At 43.7% G+C, this 18,906-nt stretch overlaps 1 protein-coding gene across 2 annotated transcripts in view; it reads right to left on the bottom strand.

Annotated features, from left to right (window-relative positions):
• PEX5L (peroxisomal biogenesis factor 5 like) overlaps positions 1-18,906 on the bottom strand; it is a 71,355-nt gene that overhangs the window by 10,721 nt on the left and 41,728 nt on the right. For both annotated transcript variants that reach the window (XM_077826174.1, XM_077826175.1), the window contains one exon: positions 1,436-1,552. In XM_077826174.1, coding sequence (XP_077682300.1) covers positions 1,436-1,552 — 117 coding nt within the window. The remainder of the gene's footprint in view (positions 1-1,435; positions 1,553-18,906) is intronic.

Raw genomic sequence — 18,906 nt, 5'->3', positions numbered from 1 at the left:
AACTGTTTGACTCAGGTCACAGCAAAAGAGCTTTCCAGGAAGTGGGAAGAAGATATAAAAGGGGGAAATGACATCCTGATGGTACCTCACTCTCCCTACAACAACACACCTGGAAACACCTGAGGAACAAAGACTGAACTGGGGGAAGTGATAGTCCCAGGCTAAAGGGGTTTCTAGCCTGTGTATGAAAACCTGGGAAACCCAAGCTGCAAAGGAAAGACAGCTTGCGCCTTAAGAATCTGCCAGCCTGTTTATCACTCAGGGTGAGAATTCGCTAGTTCATATCTTATCATTCTAGTATCTTAGGCTTAGTTTGCGTTTTATTTATTTACGAGGTAATCTGCTTTGATCTGTTTGCTATCACTTAAAATCTATCTTTTGTAGTTAATAAATTAATTTTATGTTTTAATCCAAACCAGTGAGCTTTGACTGGAGTGCTTGGGGAAAATCTTGGCTTATCACAAGTGTGCATTGTTCTCTTCACATTGAGGAAGAGGCTCCCAGGGGGAACCCCTCACAAAAGTATTATACTTTAGGAGATAATTACTTCCTACACAGTAGACCCCATCCATTTCAATGGGAGCAGGATTGGTCCCAGTGTGCACCAAATATATCAAACTTTGGCAAAAAGAGCATGTCTTGCATGGACTAGCCTCCCCCAGTGCTTTCAACTCCATGTCGATTCAGTGCTTGCACTTATGACATAGCCTGAAACCTTCAATGAATACCTAAGGTGCAGCTCAGTATTGCAAGCACTTGAGCTTGTTTTAGGTTTGAAACAGGGTTTGCCTTACTCTGTGACTGCAACCCAGTTTGTGTCAGCCAATGAAGCCTGGTCATCTCTGCCTGGAGTGGATGTGCTCTCAGGCAATGTGCTTTGAGGGAGAGAAATGAATGCCTGAATAAGGACTATAGAAACTGGGTCATAAATCCTAGGGATCAGAATTTTAGGGTTGTCCAATCCACCTTCCTGCCAATGCAAGGTAAAGAGTGTTTTAATATGTGTAGCAAATGAGAATATAAATCAAAGAAAAATACATAAAGGAGATGGGGAGTCGGGAGAGAGAAATTCATTCCTAGGATGGGAAGTTTTTGAACACATAGGGCCAGATTTTCAAATGCCCAACACACTTGATTTAGGGCCTGATTTCAAAAGTGCTCAGCACCTCACAGCTCCTATTGTGACACGTATAGCCAGATTTTCCAAAGAGTTCAGATCCCAACATGCTCTCGAAGTGCTGAGCTCTTGTGAAAATGTGACCCTTACTCAGGTATTTACATGGGAGCTGAGCTCTTGAGAAATTCTCACCTTAGTGGCAGGTAGCGTGTAGTTGTGGGGAGGCATTTCCTTGTTTTCCCCTTATAGACACTGAGGGGAGTGACTCTAAAACCTGTACAGAAAGGATGTGCTGTGTTAACAGGTTACTGAGGTTACCTTCTCACTGGTCGAGATAGTTACTTGGCCACGTGCTTCCTGGTTCTCTGAAATCCAGCTTCTCTGAGCCATTTCTTCCCATTCAGCTTGCATCTTATCCCAAAACTCTGTGTCTGACTAGGAAAAAAAGAAAAGGGGCAAGGGGAAGAGAGAGAAATTAAAGAAACTTTCTAAGAAAATGCCACCTGCTTTGGTCCTCCAAAAATGCAAATGTGTATACAGGATCATCTTCAAATGACTTCAGTTGGTGTTAAATTTTCAAGGTTGTAAGTTTAAGTGACAAAAGGTGAAAGGCAACAATGACAGACATGAGGAGTAACTCATGTTTTCAGAACATCTTGAGGCCCGTTTGGTGTAAAAACCCTGTTTGGATTAGGCAAGACTCCTTAGTTTCAAGTTTCAGTGACATTTTAGAAGTATGATCTAGCTGTTAGCACCCAGGACTAGGAGCTCTTCCCCTAATTTACTGTATGATTTTAGGTAAATCACAGATTTTCATCTCTAAAGAAGAAGAGTTCGGTGGAGCTGGAAAGCTTGTCTCTTTCACCAACAGATGCTGGTCCAATAAAAGTTACTATCTCCCCCTTGTCTGTCTAGTCTAAATCCTGATATTCTGAGCTTTTTAATCCTTGCCTACCTCAGAGCAGGGTTGTGAATCTTAATGTTTGTCTAAATGCAGTGAGGTTATCAACTGAAAGAATTAAAATGTTGTTAAGAAAATCCTTCAGTTAAGGTTCTTATCTGAGATTGATTTCCATGCATCTAGTGTTACAAAGTAGCTCACAGTATCTAAAGGACACTGCTAAATCAGTGTCCAGTGTAAAACCAAACCAGAGATTACCAGCAGATAAGAATTTTAAGGGAGGTCATATTTTTGACTATGAACTACTTGACATTATCCCTTTAAATCTAAAGTCACAATAGTGTGTATGATAGACTGGTGAATTATGCCATGTTTCTGTAGGGAAAAAAATCAGGGTCTTATCACTTCATCCCTAAGAAAGCCCATACAATCAAGCTCAGTGCAGTGGCAGTGGTGGGAGCTTTGGAGAGATGTTATCAGATGCTACATAAACTCAAGACTATTATATTCAGGACATGTTTCTTGTCTGTCGCTCTGCTTGCCATATTGCTTCTTGATTAAAATAAAAATAGTTGAGTCATAAACAGGTGTTTATAGCACTAACTCATCAATTGCAGCTCTGGTGATAATCCATCAGCACTTAGAATGCTTAAAATTCTTAGCTACTTACTAATTTAAATTTTGAAATTACCTTCACCATCAGCCCTTACAATTTTTTAAGGCATAAACACTTCCTCGGCGTGGCTAAGACCCAGAGTTTCAGGATACCCCCCCCAAAACTTTAAGGAGCTGTATAGTCATTGCCTGCCTCTTCACTCCCACTACCCTGGAGAACTTAGGTACTGGGAGCTCAGTGGAGGCAATGAGCATGTTTAGCTCCAAAGTTTTGGCAAGTTACCAGGCTCTGTAGTTGATAGGTGAGCTACTCAAGCGCTCGTGTGTTTATAAATGTTAATTTATTCATTTAAATTTGTAGTGGCTTAGCCATACATGGGTTTCCTTTCACTCCACCACATATCAAGCAGATGAATACGGTCCATGCCTGACCCTAGCTCCCACTGCCATGGGGAGCTTGGGAGTTAACGTTGAGTGGGCAGTGCAAGCCAGTTGGGGTGATTACGCATGATCAGTGATTATATGGCTGTGAGGAAGTGGCTGGATGTGTCAGCTGTTCATTTGCAGACGTTCTGACATATAGGCCCAGGTCCATGGGAGCGAGGCAGAGGTTTTGTACCATATTCCCAGCAGAATTTGGACATGGAGACATCATACCTCATCATGGGAGGATCATGGTGTAGAGCCAGCATTGGAGCTCCTCTGCAGCCCATCCTCCCTGAGGAGGCATGTCTGGGAATAGGAGGCATGGACTGGATGGTGCTATGCCCCACTCATCTCTGGTTGTAGTACTGGCCTCTTGTGGTCATTGGCAGTGGCTGTAATTTGCAGCAGCCCTCAGCCTGCTCTAAATTATGCCAGGGGATCATCTTGTTTTGCAGTAGGGCCAGGATTGGGAAAACACAAAAGCTACGTTTGCAGCTCCCATCCTGAGCTATGGAGTGCACTTTATGGTTGTAGCCGAGGATCTGAACCATTGCTTTGTTCTTTGTAAAGAGATGAAATCTGGCGAGAAGGCATAATATATTTTCCCTTGTGGTAGCTGGATTCTATTCAGACACAATTTTGACCTTAACTCTTGGGATAAGGAGATATATTTTATTTAATTTAGATTTATAAAATTCCCACATCACCCGCCCCAATCTCTGTGGCCATTGATGTAATTTCAAATACATAATAAACATTCAGTTCCTTTCCGTCGCAGATCTGATTCTGCCACTCTCTCACACTGAGCAGTACTTCTCTCCATGAATAATCCCACTACTTGGAGTGAATGAGGATGGCAGGTTTGGACCCTTATGTAACTAAATTTCATCTCTCATAGATGTGTTCTTCTAACATGAAACCCTTATCTCATAGGTAGCATATGTTCTCGGTGATGCAGGACTTGCTGTAGCTTAGGCTGCATCTTGTTGGCAACAGAAGCAAATTGTTACATAAAATGAATGCAGTAAAGTTTGTCCTGTCCAAAAAACCAGCTGAGCACATAGTATGCTAAAGAATGCAGACAAAACCGCTCAGAGGGTAAGTATCGCATGACTTTTGGTGTATTGAACATCAATTCTCAAATTCATAGAGGAGGAGGTAGAAAGCTTAGATATGTCCGCACTGCAAATAAAAACCTGTGGCAGCGAGTCTCAGAGTCTGGGTCAACTGACTCAAACTTGCTGTACGGGGCTAAAAATAGTGTAGATGTTTCCATTTGAGCTGGAGCCCAGGCTCTGAAACCCAGCAAGGGGGAGAAATGGGGTGTCTCAGCCCAGGCTCCAACCTGAGCAGAAATGTCTACACAGCTATTTTTAGCCCGGTAGTGAGAGCCCCACAAGCAGACGTGAAAGTAAGCTGTTCCAGTACGGCGTACCAGCTGCCGTACCGGACCACTTCCCCGGCGGTAATTTAAAGAGCCGGGGCTCCAGCTGCTGTGGGGAGCCCCAGCCCTTTAAATCACCGCCGGAGCTCCGACAGCGGGGCTCGAGTGGCTCTTTAAATCACCGCAGGGCTCTGGCAGCTGGGCTCAGGAGGGGATTTAAAGGGCCTGGTGCACCTTCCACTGTGGGGAGCCCCGGGCCCTTTAAATCACCACCGGAGCCCTGCCGCCGCTACCCCGGGCAGCGGCAGTGCTCCGGCAGTGATTAAAAGGGCCCAGGTCTCTGGCCGCTGCGGGAAGCCCCAGACCCTTTAAAATGCTGCCGGAGCTCCCAGCTGCCTCTGCAGCTGGTAGCTCCGGGGTGAGCTGGGGCCTTTAAATCTTGATTTAAAGGCCCCACCTCTTCCGGTTGAGGCCACGCCACTTCCAGTTGAGCCCCCGCCCCCGCTCAGGACTCTGGCGTACCGGTAAGTCCTTTAAGTTACTTTCATCCCTGCCCACAAGCCTAAGTCAGTTGATGCAGGCTCTGACATATGCGGCTGTGGGGTTGTTTTGGGGGGGCGTGGTGTTTTGTTTTGCATTGTAGACATACCCTTAGAGTCAGGATGTTTACTCAGGTGGAATAATGTAAAAGAGGCTGTGTGATACAGGCTGTCATAAATATAAAGGGAAGGCTAACCACCTTTAAATCCCTCCTGGCCAGAGGAAAAACCCTTTTACGGGTTAAGAAGCTAAGATATCCTCGCTGGCACCTGACCAAAATGACCAATGAGGAGACAAGATACTTTCAAAGCTGGAGGGGGGGAAACAAAGGGTTCTGTTGGTCTGTGTGTTGCTTTTGCCGGGACCAGAGCAGGAATGCAGGTCAGAACTCCTGTAAAGGGCTAATAAGCAATCTAGTTAGATACACGTTAGATTCTGTTTTGTTTAAATGGCTGATAAAATAAGTTGTGCTGAATGGAATGTATATTCCTGTTTTTGTGTCTTTTTGTAACTTAAGGTTTTGCCTAGAGGGATTCTCTATGTTTTGAATATGATTATTCTGTAAGATATTTACCATCCTGATTTTACGGAGGTGATTCTTTTACTTTTTCTTCAATTAAAATTCTTCTTTTAAGAACCTGATTGCTTTTTCATTGTTCTTAAGATCCAAGGGTTTGGGTCTGTGTTCACCTATGCAAATTGGTGAGGATTTTTATCAAGCCTTCCCCAGTAAAGGGGGTGTAGGGTTTGGGAGGATTTTTTGGGGAGGAAAGACGTTTCTAAGCAGGCTCTTTCCCTGTTATATATTTGGTAGACGCTTGGTGGTGGCAGCAATAAAGTCCAGGGGCAAAAGGTAAAATAATTTGTACCTTGGGTAAGTTTTAACCTAAGCTGGTAAAAATAAGCTTAGGGGGTTTTTCATGCAGGTCCCCACATCTGTACCCTAGAGTGGGGAAGGAACCTTGACACAGGCAGAGAAATCATAACATTGGATCACATGCTGCATCAGAGAAAGACCTGTAGTAGCTGGTTAAATATTATAGCAATGAGAACAGAGAAAAGTTCAAAGGAAAGGAAAAGAGGCAACTACAGAACAAGCACAATAAGAGTCTGAAATGAGACTGAGATTTAGTGGATGTAATAAACAGAGTGAAGCAATGACTGTGGTTGCCACAAATCATGCTGAGAAATGCAAGCACCTCAGCAGAAAAAAAGAGACTCCAAGTTAAGGCGCCACATTCTCACTATCCATGTGCTAGGGGAAAATGGGGACAAGTAATCCCAAAGAAGAGTGCATCTCTAAGCCTTTGGAGATATGCTCCAGTTCCTTTTGCTGGAAAAATTCACTGGATGGCCAAATCTTCATTGCACTGAAATTACTAAGTGCTCAGTACCTGAGTTTGCTTTGGCAGTAAGGTGTTAGTGTGAATAATCTCAATGAGTTTGATAGGAGTATTTGAGGAGAGAGGTACTGATGGTCTTGAAAGGACTGCAAGGCTCATCCCTACATGCGTTCCTGATATGCACAGAGGTATTGTGAGCAAAGTGCTGAGTCTGGCCAAAGCTCATCTGTTCTAAGTGACTTGCAACAACACTTCCTCTCAAAGGAGTTTAGTTACAGAGGAAAGTGCAGACTAAATCCAGGTTGAGTCAGCAGTGCAAGTATTTGACACTAGATATAAAGGGATAGGAAGGCTTGTGCTCATAGACAAGTGATTGTTACAAGTTACAGGACTGTTTATATAGCCTATAATTACATGCACTATCTAGAGGGCTAACAAGGCATTTCTCATGGGCCCGTCACTGCAGTATCTGGATGCCAATATCTGGTATTTTTCTCTATAATTGTAAGCAACAGCTTCAGACCTGTCTGAACTGTGCAATTACTGATCATTGATGGTACATGCCATATTTCCTTGTGAATCAGGATACCCATGTGTTTCATCCACTCTAGGAGCTGGTAAGGATTCTGAGTTTAGTTCAGGGGTTGTGTAAATATTTCCTTTATATAGGTAAATTTTAATATAGCCATTATACAAGATGTCATTTGAACAACACGTAATCTAGGGTACCAGTGACAAATGTTGATTTTCAGTATTTATAGCTCTGAATTTCTGCTTTTAGTATTATTTCTTGCAAAGTCATTCATATGACCCGATGATTGGGGGAAAAACATATTAAAAATCCACTTGTCTTTCTTCTCTGCATATAATTAGCAAAGATACTGTATTTTTAAAATCTAAGTCAATGGGCCAAATTCTGCTCTCTTTACATGTTTGTAACTCCCTATGAAGTTCACATATTGACATGAAATATGGCATAATTTATTTATCCTTCGTAGTATTGCTATGGGATATTAATGCTCCACTCCAGAGCTAGCTGCAATTTAGAGGTAGGTAAAGTGATCCCTATGTATCCCTGCTTTACCTCCCAAGAGTTTTGATAATTAATTGTTTTTTGTAATGTATTTTGAAATCCTTGGATGAATAGAAAATGTAGAATATTTTTAAAGATTACATAGATTCATAGATATTTAGGTCAGAAGGGACCATTATGATCATCTAGTCTGACCTCCTGCACAACGCAGGCCACAGAATTTCACCCACCACTCCTGCAAAAAACCTCACACCTATATCTGTGCTATTGAAGTCTTCAAATCGTAGTTTAAAGACTTCAAGGAGCAGAGAATACTCCAGCAAGTGACCCGTGCCCCATGCTACAGAGGAAGGCGAAAAACCTCCAGGGCCTCTTCCAATCTGCTCTGGAGGACAATGCCTTCCCGACCCCAAATATGGCGATCAGCTAAACCCTGAGCATATGGGCAAGATTCATCAGCCAGATACTACAGAAAATTCTTTCTTGGGTAACTCAGATCCCACCCCATCTAATATCCCATCACAGGCCATTGGGCCTATTTACCATGAATATTTAATTACCAAAACCATATTATCCCATCATACCATCTCCTCCATAAACTTATCGAGTTTAATCTTAAAGCCAGATAGATCTTTTGCCCCAACTGCTTCCCTTGGAAGGCTATTCCAAAACTTCACTCCTCTGATGGTTAGAAACCTTCGTCTAATTTCTAGTCTAAATTTCCTAGTGGCCAGTTTATATCCATTGTTCTTGTGTCCACATTGGTACTGAGCTTAAATAATTCCTCTCCGTCTCTGGTATTTATCCCTCTGATATATTTACAGAGAGCAAACATATCTCCCCTCAACCTTCTTTTAGTTAGGCTAAACAAGCCAAGCTCCTTGAGTCTCCTTTCATAAGACAAGTTTTCCATTCCTCGGATCATCCTAGTAGCCCTTCTCTGTACCTGTTCCAGTTTGAATTCATCCTTCTTAAACATGGGAGACCAGAACTGCACACAGTATTCCAGGTGAGGTCTCACCAGTGCCTTGTATAACGGTACTAAAACCTCCTTATCCCTACTGGAAATACCTCTCCTGATGCATCCCAAGACCGCATTAGCTTTTTTCACGGCCACATCACATTGGTGGCTCATAGTCATCCTATGATCAACCAATACCCCAAGGTCCTTTTCCTCCTCCATTACTTCTAATTGATGCGTCCCTAGCTTATAACTAAAATTCTTGTTATTAATCCCTAAATGCATGACCTTACACTTCTCGCTATTAAATTTCATCCTATTACTATTACTCCAGTTTACAAGGTCATCCAGATCCTCCTGTAGGATATCCCTGTCCTTCTCTAAATTGGCAATACCTCCCAGCTTTGTATCATCCGCAAACTTTATTAGCACACTCCCACTTTTTGTGCTGAGGTCAGTAATAAAAAGATTAAATAAGATTGGTCCCAAAACCGATCCTTGAGGAACTCCACTAGTAACCTCCCTCCAGCCTGACAGTTCACCTTTCAGTAGGACCCGTTGTAGTCTCCCCTTTAACCAGTTCCTTATTCACCTTTCAATTTTCCTATTGATCCCCATCTTATCCAATTTAACTAATAATTCCCCATGTGGCACGGTATCAAATGCCTTACTGAAATCTAGGTAAATTAGATCCACTGCGTTTCCTTTGTCTAAAAAATCTGTTACTTTCTCAAAGAAGGAGATCAGGTTGGTTTGGCACGATCTACCTTTTGTAAAACCATGTTGTATTTTGTCCCATTTACCATTGACTTCAATGTCCTTAACTACCTTCCCCTTCAAATTTTTTTCCAAGACCTTGCATACTACAGATGTCAAACTAACAGGCCTATAATTACCCGGATCACTTTTTTTCCCTTTCTTAAAAATAGGAACTATGTTAGCAATTCTCCAATCATACGGTACAACCCCTGAGTTTGCAGATTTGTTAAAAATTTTTGCTAATGGGCTTGCAATTTCATGTGCCAATTTCTTTAATATTCTTGGATGAAGATTATCTGGGCCCCCCGATTTAGTCCCATTAAGCTGTTTGAGTTTCGCTTCTACCTCAAATATGGTAATATCTACCTCCATATCCTCATTCCCATTTGTCATGCTACCATTATCCCTAAGATCCTCTTTAGTCTTATTAAAGACTGAGGCAAAGTATTTGTTTAGATATTGGGCCATGCCTAGATTATCCTTGACTTCCACTCCATCCTCAGTGTTTAGCGGTCCCACTTCTTCTTTCTTTATTTTCTTCTTATTTATATGGCTTTAGAACCTTTTACTATTGGTTTTAATTCCCTTTGCAAGGTCCAACTCTACTTGACTTTTAGCCTGTCTCACTTTATCCATACATGTTCTGACCTCAATAAGGTAGCTTTCATTGCTGATCCCTCCCTTCTTCCACTCCCTGTATGCTTTCTGCTTTTTCTTAATCACCTCTCTGAGATGCTTGCTCATCTAGCTTGGTCTACAACTCCTGCCTATGAATTTTTTCCCCTTTCTTGGGATGCAGGCTTCCGATAGCTTCTGCAGCTTTGATTTAAAATAATCCCAGGCCTCCTCTACCTTTAGATCCATAAATTCTTCAGTCCAATCCACTTCCCTAACTAATTTCCTTAATTTTTGAAAGTCAGCCCTTTTGAAATCAAAAACCCTAGTTGCAGATTTATTTTTGTTAATCCTTCCGTTCAGTTTGAACTGAATTAGCTCATGATCACTTGAGCCAAGATTATCCCCTACAACCATTTCTTCTATGAGGTCCTCACTACTCACCAAAACCAAATCTAAAATGGCATCCCCTCTAGTCGGTTCAGCAACTACTTGATGAAGGAATCTATCAGCTATCACATCTAGGAAAATCTGAGCCCTATTATTATTACTAACACTCATCTTCCAGTCTATATCTGGGAAGTTAAAGTCTCCCATGATCACACAGTTTCCATTAGTATTTACTTTATTAAAACATTAAAAAGGGCTCTATCCATATCCAAATTAGATCCCGGTGGTCTATAGCACACCCCAAGCACTATCCCAGGGGAGACTCTAATAGTTTTCTTCCCCAATGTGATTTTTGCCCAGACGGACTCAGTCTTATCCATTTCATCGCTTCTTATTTCTTTACATTCTACCTCATTATTGATATACAGTGCTACTCCACCACCTTTACCTTTATTTCTGTCTTTCCTAAACAGCACATACCCTTCAATACCTGTAGTCCAGTCATGACTACTATTCCACCGTGTTTCTGTTATCCCTAGAATATCTGGTTTCACTTCCTGCACCTGTAGCTCTAGTTCCTCCATTTTGTTACCTAGGCTCCTCGCATTGGTGTACAAACATCTTAATTTTTGCTGTTTGGCCTCACTCACATTCTGTACCCTATTAGGCACGGTCATTCTACAGCCAGTATAACCTATTAGACTGGTATCTACACTGCCCTTCCTCCTACCCACTGCTGTATCCTCTCTTACTTCGTTTTCTTTCCTCTCAATGCTAAAATCCGGCGTGGAGATTACCTGGACATCTCCCAACCATCTCCCCCAAATTCCTAGTTTAAAGCTCTCTTAATCAGTTGTGCCAGCCTCCATCCTAGAAGTCTATTTCCTTCCCTACTCAGATGAAGTCCATCCCGAGAGAACTGTCCTCTGTCCATGAATGCCTCCCAGTGGCCATACATCCCAAAGCCCTCCTTATAGCACCACTGCCTAAGCCATCTGTTGATAGTCATAATCTTGTCACACCTTTGTTGCCCTTCTCTAGGAACAGGCAGAATCCCACTAAAAATAACCTGAGCCTCGATTTCCTTAAGCGTCTTCCCCAGCCTAGCATAGTCTCCCTTAATACTTTTCAGCGAGAATCTAGCCGTATCATTTGTTCCCACATGAAGGATAATTAGGGGATTCTTTCCTGCTCCCTTTAGAAGCCTTTTCAACCTCAGGTCTGCATCCCATATCTTAGCACCTGGAAGACAGCACACCCTCCTATTCTCTGGATCAGCTCTGGTTACAGGCCTATCTATTCTTCTCAGTAAAGAGTCCCCAATCACATGGACCTGCCTTTTCCTGGTGACAGTGCTATTCTCCAGTCTATCCCCTGTTCCTTCTGGCTGCAAGTTCTTTCCATTCCTATTCTCCCTTGTAATCCTCTTTAACCCATCCTGTATCCTCCTGGGGCTCATATTTGGTGTAGTCTCCATTAACTCTTCCCCTTTTCCTATAGGACTAACTGCTCTTCTCTTCTTCCTTGCCCTTCCACCTTCAGTGACTACCTGCTGAGCCCCTTCTTCATTTTCCAACTCTGCAAACCTATTCTTGAGCTCTATTTCTCCTTCACTAGCCCATCTTTTCCTCTGCCTGGTTCTTTTAGTCACATGCTTCCACTGACCACTTTCCTCACCCAGTCTCCCCTCAGAATTCCCCAGTCCTGCTTCCATCTGCAAGTCTGAGCTTTTCCCTTCAAATACCTCATGTCTTTGCTCCATAATCTGCTCAAACCCCTTCCTAAACTCAACCAGACTTTCCACCTGCATCTCCAAACCTCGGATCTTTTCCTCCATCAGCTCTATCAGACGGCATTTCATACAGACAAAACTCTTACCAGGTGGCACCTCCAGGATCATGTATATACCACAGCTTCCACATCCAGTCATCCTCATTGTGTCTTCCACTACATGGGTCACTCCCACTGCTGCCTCTGTATCTGTCATAGCCTTCCCACCTAAACCCTGTTAATCTGGGAAACACAAACCACACCCAAAACACCACCACCCACAGAGAAAAAACAAACAAACAAAAAAAAACCCCGAACAAGCACCACAAGACAAACTCCCACTCAAACTCCCCTGTTTACAGCTCTGTTTGCTAGCTCCTGTGCCATACATAACACCAGCTAATGTATTTCAGATATGAACAGATTCTGTATGATACATATGGTACTGACATTAACCCTGTTAGTTTCATAGATTTTAATGGGCTATCATGATGATCTAGCCTGACCTGTACATCACAAGCCTTAGAACTCACTGACCCACTTCTGTAATAGGTCCCTAACCTCTGGCTAAATTACTGAAGATCTCAAATCTTGATTTAAAGACGTCAAGTTACAAAGAACCAACCACTTACTCTAGTTCAAACCGGCAAGTGACCCGTGCCCCATGCTGCAGAGGAAGGTAAAAAATGCCCATGCTCTCTGTCAATCTAACCTGGGAGAAAATTCCTTCCCAACCCCAAATATGGCAATTGATGACCATGTTGGCAAGACCCACCAGCCAGACCCCGGGAAAGAATTCTGTGTAATAAATCCTTCCCATCTAGTGTCCCATCTCTGGCCACTGCAGATATTTGCTAATATTTCTCCCTTTCTTTTTCTTGCTGCTTCTGTGTTTCTAGGGAAACTGAAAAATAATGGAGCTTTTGGGATTCTTATGGATCTCCTCAGCTGCTGCTCACAGAGGGAAGTCAGCTTGGGGGTATCTAGGACGAAGGGGTGCAGAAGTGCACCATGCTACCCACTTTGCCCTGAAAAACTCCATGGATACCCCGTGAGTTTCACAGGGAGCCAGGCTGGAGTACTGGGGGAATAGGCATGTTATATGGTGTTGGCAATATCAGCATTGTGACCCACACAGAATCCACTCTTGCCTGTGAGAGAACTTTGGGATCTCTGCTGACGGTAAGGGGAATGGGTATCCCAGTGTGTGGAGGGCTCTGTGGGGAAAATTATCAGACAAACAGATTAAGTCCCCAGGCCTGCTATGGTACCAGTAAATGGGTGCATGAGAAGAAGTGTGAGGCAAGGTACACTACCTCTTGAAGGAGCAGTCTACTGCTGGCAGCTGAAGTAAGCTCCTGTGTACTCAAGGATCCCCCAGCCTGCCCCGGGGCGGGGCTGTTTCAACAGGAAGAAGAGCTGAACAGGAGTGAGGGCCCTAGAAGCCAGGCAAACTGCGGTCTCTCTCAGGCTCCAGGGGACTAGCCTGACTGGGTCCAGAGGCTTTATTTGCTGACCCTAAATTTTGGGAGCTCTGAACTGGGGCCTTGAGGTAAGGCCCCTAGGAAGTTGAAGACTGCTCCTTTCCAGAGACCTTCTTAAAGGAGACATATTTATTTTGTTGTGAGTTCCCCTTGCTTGATCCTTTACAAAGAAACAATGTTTCAGGGCAAGTGGGGCATGGCAATACCAAATATATGGCCCAGGCTCATTTCATCAGTACTGCGTGTCTGGGAAGCTGGCCATGACACTGCAATAGATCTGACTGTTGTTAATATCAATGGCAGACTCCTATTACTGAGGGTGAAGAAATGTACCAAGCACTTTTTCATCTGAATGACAATGACATCACAGGTGCTTGCCTGAAGTCATTAAAATGTCAAGGGGATTATATAAGGATGCTTGCACTCCTTTGGATATCTGCAGCAGTGGCTCTCAACCTTTCCAGGCTACTGTACCCCTTTCAGGAGCCTGATTTGTCTTGCGTACCCTAAGTTTCACCTCACTTAAAAACTACTTGCTTTAAAATCAGATATGAAAATACAAAAGTGTCCCAGCACAGTAGTACTGAAAAATTGCTTACGTTCTCAGTTTTACCATTACAATTATAAAATAAATCAATTGGAATATAAATATAGTACTTACATTGCAGTGTATAGTATATAGATCAGTATAAAAAAGTCTTTGTCTGTATGAAATTTTAGTTTGTACTGACTTTGCTAGTGCTTTTTATGTAGCTTGTTGTAAAACTAGCTAAATATCTAGATGAGTTGATATACCGCCGGAAGACCACTGCGTACTCACACAGGTTCGCATATCCCTGGCGGAGAACCATGATCTACAGCATGAGAGAGTTCCACTGGCATTGTATTAATTCTGAAGAGGAAAACTGTATTTGGAACAGTTCTGCAGCATCCTGGAAATGTTAAATCCATGCTGCTATTCACACCATATTGCAAAATCACTCTTTGCTGAGCACATGTAAAGATCTGCTGCTCAACAGGAATCAAATAGTGTGGATACTTTCTAAATGTAGATTTTTTTCATAGCTATAGCTGTTCAAAACCACTCTAATCTGCTTAAATTCATTGTTTTAACCAGTCTCTGTGTGATACTGAAAACACCCTAGCCACTTGACAGCTACATAGCCAACACACTATTGTTATGCCACGCATTACAGTTTAGGGAACTGCTGTGTGACATGCTGAACCCTGAGAAACACTGTTCATCGGCAGTGACTCGACTCTAATGACGTGGATCAATATTTAATACGTGTTCTAGTTATAGCGGTTTCAAAAGCACTCAGCATTGAATTAACTCTGCTCCTATTGATGTCAATGGGAGCAGAGTTAGGGTATGTCTACATTGCCAAAATAGTTGTGTTCTTAATTCAGGTTGGCTAACTCACGTTAAAATAGCAGTGAAGACGTGGTAACTTGGCTTTTAACTTGGATTAGCAGCTCCAGTTCAAGCATGGAGTTGAACTCAAGCTGAGTTGCCACATCTTCACTGATATTTTAACTCAAGTTAGCTAATGGGGGTTAGCTAACCTGAGCTAAGAACGCACTGGCTTTTTGCAGTGCAGACATACCCCAAGGCTAATGCTAAGTGCTTTTGAAATTCTCACCCCTAACATCAGGACTCCTGCTCTTAGTTCCAGTCCCTGCCACTGACTTGCTGTGTGATCTCATACAAGTCACTTAGCCTTTCTGTCTGTTACCCTATGAAATGGGGGAAACAACAGCTATCTCACAAGTGCATTGCCAGAGTTAATTAATGCTGGGGAAGATCTTTGTATGAAAGGTGAGCAGAAGCTTTCATAGTAATGTCATGGGTGATGTGTTACTACATTAACAGTCTCAAACCATTTGGAACATTTATGTGGAGTTACACAAAATCATGAAGTATGTATTTTATCATTTGGCTCTTTACATGTACAATGCATGGTATTCCATCTAAGCGGCTATTATTATTGCTGTTAATTAAAAAAAAATTTATTGCACAAACACTGAAACAGTTTAACTGACAGCAAAAATATTCCTCAGGTTCTCTATTTCCTGATGTATAATTACCAAAAAAAAAAAAAAAAAAAAAAAACCCACCCAAAACCCTGAAAGCAGCTTGCTTATTGACAGATGTCTAAACTTGCCTCTGTTAACCTTTCATGCTCTCTGAGATATGAATTTTGACTCTGCTGCTCTGCCTAAAGAAATAGCTAATCAGAATGAAATCGATTTGTGAATATTCTTCTTGACCAGTGCTTAAAAAAAATGAAGTGGGTTTACTTTTTAAAAAAAATTACTGCTTCATAATACTATGAGAATTTTTTCTTTAAAGGCACAGAAATAACTAAAGCTTGCAACTTCCAGCTACCTAAGGTCATCTTAGCTTGACAGTTTGCTGAAAGAAAAAGGGAGGTGTCTGACTTTTTAGTAAAACCTACAGCTATTAATTTAGATAAAGGCAAATATAGGATTCCCACCAGGTATTTACAGGGAATATTAGGTAAAATTTTCAAAAGTGCCTAAGTATTTTAGGCTCCTAACTCCCGTTTTCAAAAGTGATTTAGGCATGTAGGGCCAGATTTTCAAAAGTATTTAGGCACCTAGAGATACAAATAGGCACCCAATGGGATTTTCAAAAGTGCCTAAGCAGGTGAGGTGCCTAAGTCTTATTGAAATCAACTGCAGTTTAGGTGTCTAACCTGTTCAGGTCCTTTTGAAAATCCCAGTAGATGCCTATCTGCATCTTTTGGTGACTAAATATCTTTGTAAAACTGGCCTGTAGGAGCCTAAATCCCGTTACCTTTCACTGAGACTTAGGGATGATTTAACCTAGAAAATGACATCGACCCAGATACATTGCTCAGATGTAAAAAATCCACCCTCCCCCACACCCTGAACAACATAGTTAAGCCAACCTAAGTACCCATGTAGACAGCGCTAGGTCGACGGAGGAACTGTTCTGCCAACCTATCTACTGCCTCTCAGGGAAGTGGATTATCTATGCTGATGTGAGAACTCCTCCCATCATCATAAGTAGGCTACACTGAAGCATTGCAGCAGTGTTGAAGCTGCACTGCTGTAGCATTTTAAGAGTAGACAAGCTCTTAGCTCCTAAGCGCCAAAGTCACTTTTGAAAATTGGACTTAAGAGCCTGAGTTAGTTAGGTGCTTTTGAAAATTGTACCCATTCTGTTTAAATGAGGGAGTTTCCCCAAAAGATACCCAACTCATTCTCAACTGGGAATGCACAGTGTGAAGTCAGGGAAAAGAGGGACTAAGGAATTAAAGCCCATGGCAATAATCTAAAGCCGTCAGTTCTGTCGTTCTCATCAATCTTTATTATAGTCCCTTTGTGGCTATGAATTGTGGGAGAGGGCATAAAGTTACCACTGGACTTCATATTTCCAGACTCAGCCTTATTTTCTCAATGATCCCACGTCCTGCATGAGTGTCACACGCTGTTATGATGTCACATATTGGTACTCCACTGTCATATTGTTTTGCTACTACTTACTAATTTTTGATGCCTCGTCATGCCCATGTTGCACTGGAACATGTTTATGTAACACTGTGATGCAAACAGAATGATACCAAGGTGCACAATTTGAATTTTCTCTTGAAGCTTGTGAAGCAATATGACATGTGACCTAATGTCGACCCTACTGTAAACTAGTGAATGTGCTATGCCATAGCTTCACTGTTGCTTTTCAGTTCTGAGAAGTTTCTCACAAGCTGTAAATGTTTGCACTTTCCTGGATTCACTTTGTTAGCCAGTTGGGATAAATCATACTGGACGATAAAACTGCCATTGTAACAAACTGCAAGTACATAAAGCTGCCTGATGGTGGGAATTTGCAGCAGGCCCACTGTTTTGAGAGGGCCCCCAAAATGATAGAGGGGTAGCCAGGCCAAATTTGAGTGAGTGGCGTTGCGACCTGGCTCTGGAGTTGCACTGTCACTCAGGTTTGGAAACTGCCAACGATAGTGAGAGAAGCAATTTGCCTGCCCCAGCCAGGCCCAGATCCAACTGTTGCCACCACTGACATCATTGCGCCGGACCTGAAGTGACCTAGTAAGCCGAGAACCTGTACGTGTAGTAGTGGGGTCAAAGCTCTGGGAGAGGCAGGAATAGGAGCAGCCCCCTGGCTGCACATTTGGCAAAGCCCCCTCAAAAGGAAGGTCAGAGATCCCACAGGCCTGGGCCCTCTCTGACTCCCATCTCTTCCCTGGCCCCCCATTCCTTCAGAGAGGATAGCAACCCCTCAGACCTGGGCCCTCTCTAATTCCCCACCCCATTCTTAAACTCTTTAATCTCCATGATAATTTTTTTGGAAGGATGGAAGGTAAAGTGGCCAACTTTCTAGTTGCACAAAACCGAACATCCTAGCCCTGCCCCTTCCCTGAGGCCCCGACCCCGCTCACTACATTTCCCCTCCCTGAGTGGCTCACTCTCCCCCACGCTCACTCACTTTTACTGGGCTGGGGCAGGGGGTTGGTGTGCGGGAGGGCTTTAACTGGGGTGTGGGCTCCAGGATGGGGCCAGAAATGAGGGGTTCAGGGTGCGGGAGAGGGCTCTAGGCTGGGGCAAGGAGTTGAGGTGTGGGAAGGGGTGCTGGCTCTGGGGTGGGGCCAGGGATGAGGGTTTTGGGGTGCAGGAGGAAGTGTGGGATGCGGGCTCCGGGAGGGAGTTTGGGCTGGGGAGGTGGGATGAGGGGTTCAGGGTGTGGGATGGAGCTCTGGGCTGAGGCAGGGGGTTGGGGTGCAGGAGGGGGTGCGGGCTCTGGAGTGTGGCTGGGGATGAAGGATTTGGGGTGCAGGAGGGTGCTCCGGGTTGCGGGGGGGGGACTCAGGGATGGGGCATGGGGTTGGGGCTTGGGCTGTGGGCTTACCTCGAGTGGCTTCCGGTCAGTGGCGCAGCACAGGGGCTAAGGCAGGCTGCCTGTCTGTCCTGGCACCATGCTGCACATGCTCCGGAAGCAGCCAGCAGGTATGGGTCCTAGGCAGGGGGGCCAGGAGGCTCCATGCGCCACTCTTGCCCACATGCTCTGCCCCCCACCAACTCCCATTGGCCGGGAGTACAGAGCTGGTGTTCGGGGCGGGGGCAGCACGCAGGGACCCCCAGTCTAGGAGCTGGACCTGCTGGCTGCATCTGGGGCGCAGCACAGTGTCAGCTAGGACAGGTATTGACTAGTCTGCCTTAGCACCACCGACCGGACTTTTAATGGCCTGGTTGGCAGTGCTGACCAGAGCTGCCAAGGTCCCTCTTCAATCGGGTGTTCTGGCTGAAAACCAGACACCTGGTCACCCTAATGGAAGGCTTCAGTTTCAGGTTTTTGCCCTGGACCCCCAAAAACCTCTGTGTGATTCTGCAAATACAGATGTGTGGATCCCAACCATCATCTTGTAGTCATGAGTACCAAAATTATCCTTTTCTAGAGGGAAAAACACAGGCAGCTAATCCGGTTTTTTAAAAGCAAACATTTGGTACAGTACTTGAAAGTTGTGAAAACATAAGGTGTTCTCTTGACTCTTTCTCTTTCTGTGCACA

Source organism: Eretmochelys imbricata, chromosome 9 (assembly GCF_965152235.1).
Source record: "Eretmochelys imbricata isolate rEreImb1 chromosome 9, rEreImb1.hap1, whole genome shotgun sequence".
Lineage (NCBI taxonomy): Eukaryota > Metazoa > Chordata > Testudines > Cheloniidae > Eretmochelys > Eretmochelys imbricata.
The sequence above is the reverse complement of the archived record's forward strand: the minus strand, read 5'-3'. Positions and strand labels throughout refer to the sequence as shown.